General features: G+C 37.0%; 1 protein-coding gene across 1 annotated transcript in view; it reads left to right on the plus strand.

Moving 5' to 3' along the window:
* The window catches only part of LOC109851548 (uncharacterized ATP-dependent helicase YprA), a 30,217-nt gene continuing 26,130 nt past the window's right edge, over positions 7-4,093 (plus strand). Inside the window, exons 1-4 of the mRNA XM_020421739.1 lie at positions 7-518; positions 1,459-1,576; positions 1,663-1,754; positions 2,159-2,299. Of these exons, the coding sequence (XP_020277328.1) occupies positions 15-518; positions 1,459-1,576; positions 1,663-1,754; positions 2,159-2,299 (855 nt within the window). The 5' untranslated portion in view covers positions 7-14. The remainder of the gene's footprint in view (positions 519-1,458; positions 1,577-1,662; positions 1,755-2,158; positions 2,300-4,093) is intronic.

Consider the following 4,093-nt stretch of genomic DNA (forward strand, 5'->3'; position numbering starts at 1 on the left):
GTGAACTGTCACATATGTCCAATGTCTCGTTCGAGAGTGTAATATCAAACAGCAGCAATTCTTTGAACCAGTCCAGCAATGAGAAAGAGGTGCTGAAGGGTGACATCTCTGTGCAGCCGTCTACAAATACAAGGAAAAAGAGGAAGGTTGATAGTAATCGTTCCCTTTGTGATATATTGAGCTCTGACTCTAGAGATGTGTTTGATCAACAATCCCGCATTGAAATTTCCCGTGTTGTTGGTTCGGTAAACTGCTTATCAAATGCTAATACAGGCGGATGTTTGTTGATAGAAAGATTTGGTAACAAACATGGAAATGACAGTTGTATATGCCCGTCATGGTTGAAGAAAGTACTGAAGTGCTTTAGTTTCTTAAACATATTCTATGCTTTCTTCCATGCTCAATGCAAACCTTTGACGTGGGCGATTATTGAAGAAGCATTGAAGCATTCTAGCGATTTTGGACTAGATGATGTTTTTGTCTCGGATGTGGAGAGTCTCTCTATTTTGTGCCCGAAGGTGATGCCTCCTAGCTGTCTTATTAACCTTGCTTTGTATAACTTCTTATTGAATTATCAACCTTTATGAAAGTTTTCACAGAAGGTCATTGCTCCTCTGATCTTCAGTTTCTTAACTCCATGTTAAATACTTTTAAGCACCTCCATCAAAGCCCGCCCACATTACAACCTTATACTTTCCCTCATTGACCTTAGTTTAATTATCTCACGCCACTATACCTTAACTCTGTTTTCTTACCTTTGAACTATTAGTAACTCTTAATGTGTTCCTGGATGGATTGAACTCATTTGATTAACTCATGCCTTTCTCATTAACACCTTCTTTTATTTGGAGAACTCGGAAGGAATAAAACTAGTAAAAAGTTGCATACAGAACAGAAACTCATAAAAACAGCCATGACTTTTCTTTTAAGAGAGCACTATTGATACTCCTCGGATTTGTTAGGCGTAAACAGGTGATTTTCTTGCCTTCTACGGATCTCATACTACCTCCTGCTAATAGAATATTCATAGACCCTGTTGCTATGAGAATACAATTTAATTGACTTGTGCCTGTTTTAACAGCTTCCATTTGTTGTCATCAAAGAATGCTATCATGATGAAGTTAATAGTTAGAACAAAGAGGGAAGTGCCTGGAAGTAATTTTATGATGGTGTCTGTAATTTGAAAGTAGTTTTATAGATCTCGACAGATACATTGTGAATTTAATTAACTTCCCTAAAAGGAATTAGTACTTTATCAAATATAGTGTTTTCCTTCTTTACTGGAGACGTCATGCTAGTTAGAAGTTGTAAATTAGTCTTTGGAAATTTAGAGGGGAGTTAGCATGAATGCCAGAAGTTCGAATAGTGGTTTTTTGTTTTACCATCCCTGATATCCTAAAGACGGATATTAGATCGAAATGTTCATGAATATGAAAATGCTGAACCTAGTTTCTGCAGTCAGTGGTCATTCTTGGTAAACAACATACCATGGAGAGGCCGGGATCTGCCATTACTATAGGTGATTCTTCATTTGAAGCAGCTGTACCTTGTGAATTGCAAAAAAAACACAGAATTGGTATGACTATGGTTCTTTGACACTTTTTATTTGCTTATTTGCGCCCATACACCTAAGTTTACGTTATTTCTATATGTTTTTTGCAGCTAGGAAATGCACATCTACCCTTGTCAATGCCATAGAAAAACGGGGATCTGCTTTTAGAACTGATCTTTGGAGACTCATCGTAAGCTGGATGGTACTATTTGAGAGCACAACTTCTTAATATGTTCAGTTTCTATTAGCCTCATATAATGGACGTTTTGTGTTTGCTAAACAATATGGGAATATGGTTTCCCTTTATTGATGTATTTTGTAAGTTTTTCCGTGTGTAAAGGCGTTAAAGGAAATGTGTATATTTGATAAAAAATTTGTTGTTACTTGTTAATTCTGTATACTTTCTTTTACATAAGGTTAACATGCTTTACATCACTAATCCTTATATTGCATCACGGACAGTATCTCGGTCGTCTATGGTTAACTATCAAATATATCAGAGATGTGGTGTTAAGATTAAAGAATCTTGGATTGGAATGAGGGATTATTTAATATACCTGGTAGCATCCTGTATGCTTACTTATACTAACTGCTGCTTGCATGCAGGAAACAAGGCAGTTGAAGAATAGTTTGCCTCTCATGTGGTCGCTGGATGACCTTCTTACAGTGGCGAAAGATTGTTTTAGAATTTCTGAACAGAATAAAGTAAAGTCACATAAACCTCGAGTTTTCGCATCAAAATGCCATGTAGGTTTTTCTACGCCTCCTCCTAATTCTTCTCCAAAATTACCTCCATAATACCATATTGCCTGGTTTGTCCTTATTTCCAAATTACTGATTTTGATGATATAAATCTCTATAGCATCATCATTTGCTAGCTATTATTCAATGCGAAGACCATGTGTAACCAAGCTCCATAAAAGGATTGCAAGTTTCTGCACCAAACCTTTATGTGGGGGAGATCTGGGGGAAGTCAAAGCAAAATAGGGAGAGTGAGGGTAATCATCAGATGATGTATAGTAATCACAAAGTAAAGAATGACACTGATGATACACACATACAATGTGCAAAAAGGAAAAAAAATCTCTCATACCACACTATCTGATTACCTCTGATATTTCTCCACGATTCATCCAAACCCTTCAACATTGCAATCGTTCTTCATCTCCACTGCCAAAAAACCAATCACAACCATTCATTAATATTTAGACAGTTATGATACTCTAGCACTTCCCATGTTCCCCATGATTTATACTCATTTTATTCTTCGCTCGGTACAAATTACAACCAACTAACCAATAGACGGTTGTGATTTAAAGTTCCACTCCTTTTTAGTAGGGGAGAGAATCTGAAACTGTTGTATTGGGACCAACTTAGGTTGATTCTCTGGGACTAGCATTTGACTGTATATAGAGAGAATCCTGTATGGTGATTGGTTTCTCTTCAATCAATGATATGCAGCTACTGTTTCTAATTCGCTATTTTTCAGTCTATCCTGTGGGAGATTTATAGATTATGTGTATTTATTTGTAGAATAAATGATTGTTATAGTTAAAATGTGACCTTTGGCTACTTCAGTTCATTAATCTTTCTTATTTTAGCTTCTGATCTGTCCAACTTTAAATGACATTCTGTTTCTTCTTTGACTGTGAGTTAAATTCTTCTCCAAATTGTTTCCTTCATTAAGTCTAGTGGTTTAAAGTGCTAGCCCATGAGCACACGTTTGTAAGAAAATGCACATAAGTTTCTAATTATGCATGCAATGTCAACCTGTCAATTACTGAACAAGGGTGGAGCAATTTGTGGTCTTTTCCTAGAAGCCCACTATCACAAGAACTAGTTCTTCATGCCAAATCACTAGTGCACTTGCTTAAAACCTATTGAGGATTTGTGCATATTTGAGAAAATCTCTTCTGCTTTGGATCCTATGTATACTCTCTTGTGGCTGTTATTATATTGCAAACTTTATCTAATTCATAAACTAGTATGTCGTTGGTTTCACTTTAAGCCTAAGTTATTTACTTTTAAAAGCAAGAACTTCGTTACAGCCTCGTCTCAAACATGAATGAAATTTTTTGGTTATTGTATGTTAGAATATAAAAATATAATCCTCAACCTTCACCATAACTTCGGAATTTTGGTGTAATAATTAGAGGGATGTTGATAGCGGATCACGTCGCGTCGCGGCGAGGTACCGCTTAGGCTATTTCGGGCTATTGCGGCAAAATAGTGGCAAATAGCGCACGGTCAAATAACGGTCAAATATAAATATATTTAAATATTCTAAATAATAAGAAAAATCATATAAAAATCTGTTAGTTAACCATCGTAGTTTACCTTTTCCTCTGTTGCGGATATAGCCAACAGATGGAGATGACGCCGGAAGGAAGCTTGTCGGAGACTCAGAAGTCAGGAGTCGTCGCTGGGAGCTGGAGCTGGAGCGGAAGTCGCTGGAGGCGGAAGTCACTGAAGCCCTGCAATCGGCAGAGGGAGGCTGATGGTGATAGAGAGAAGCGGAGATGATGAGAGGCAGAAGTCGTT

This window comes from Asparagus officinalis, chromosome 8, assembly GCF_001876935.1.
Source record: "Asparagus officinalis chromosome 8, Aspof.V1, whole genome shotgun sequence".
Classification (NCBI taxonomy): domain Eukaryota; kingdom Viridiplantae; phylum Streptophyta; class Magnoliopsida; order Asparagales; family Asparagaceae; genus Asparagus; species Asparagus officinalis.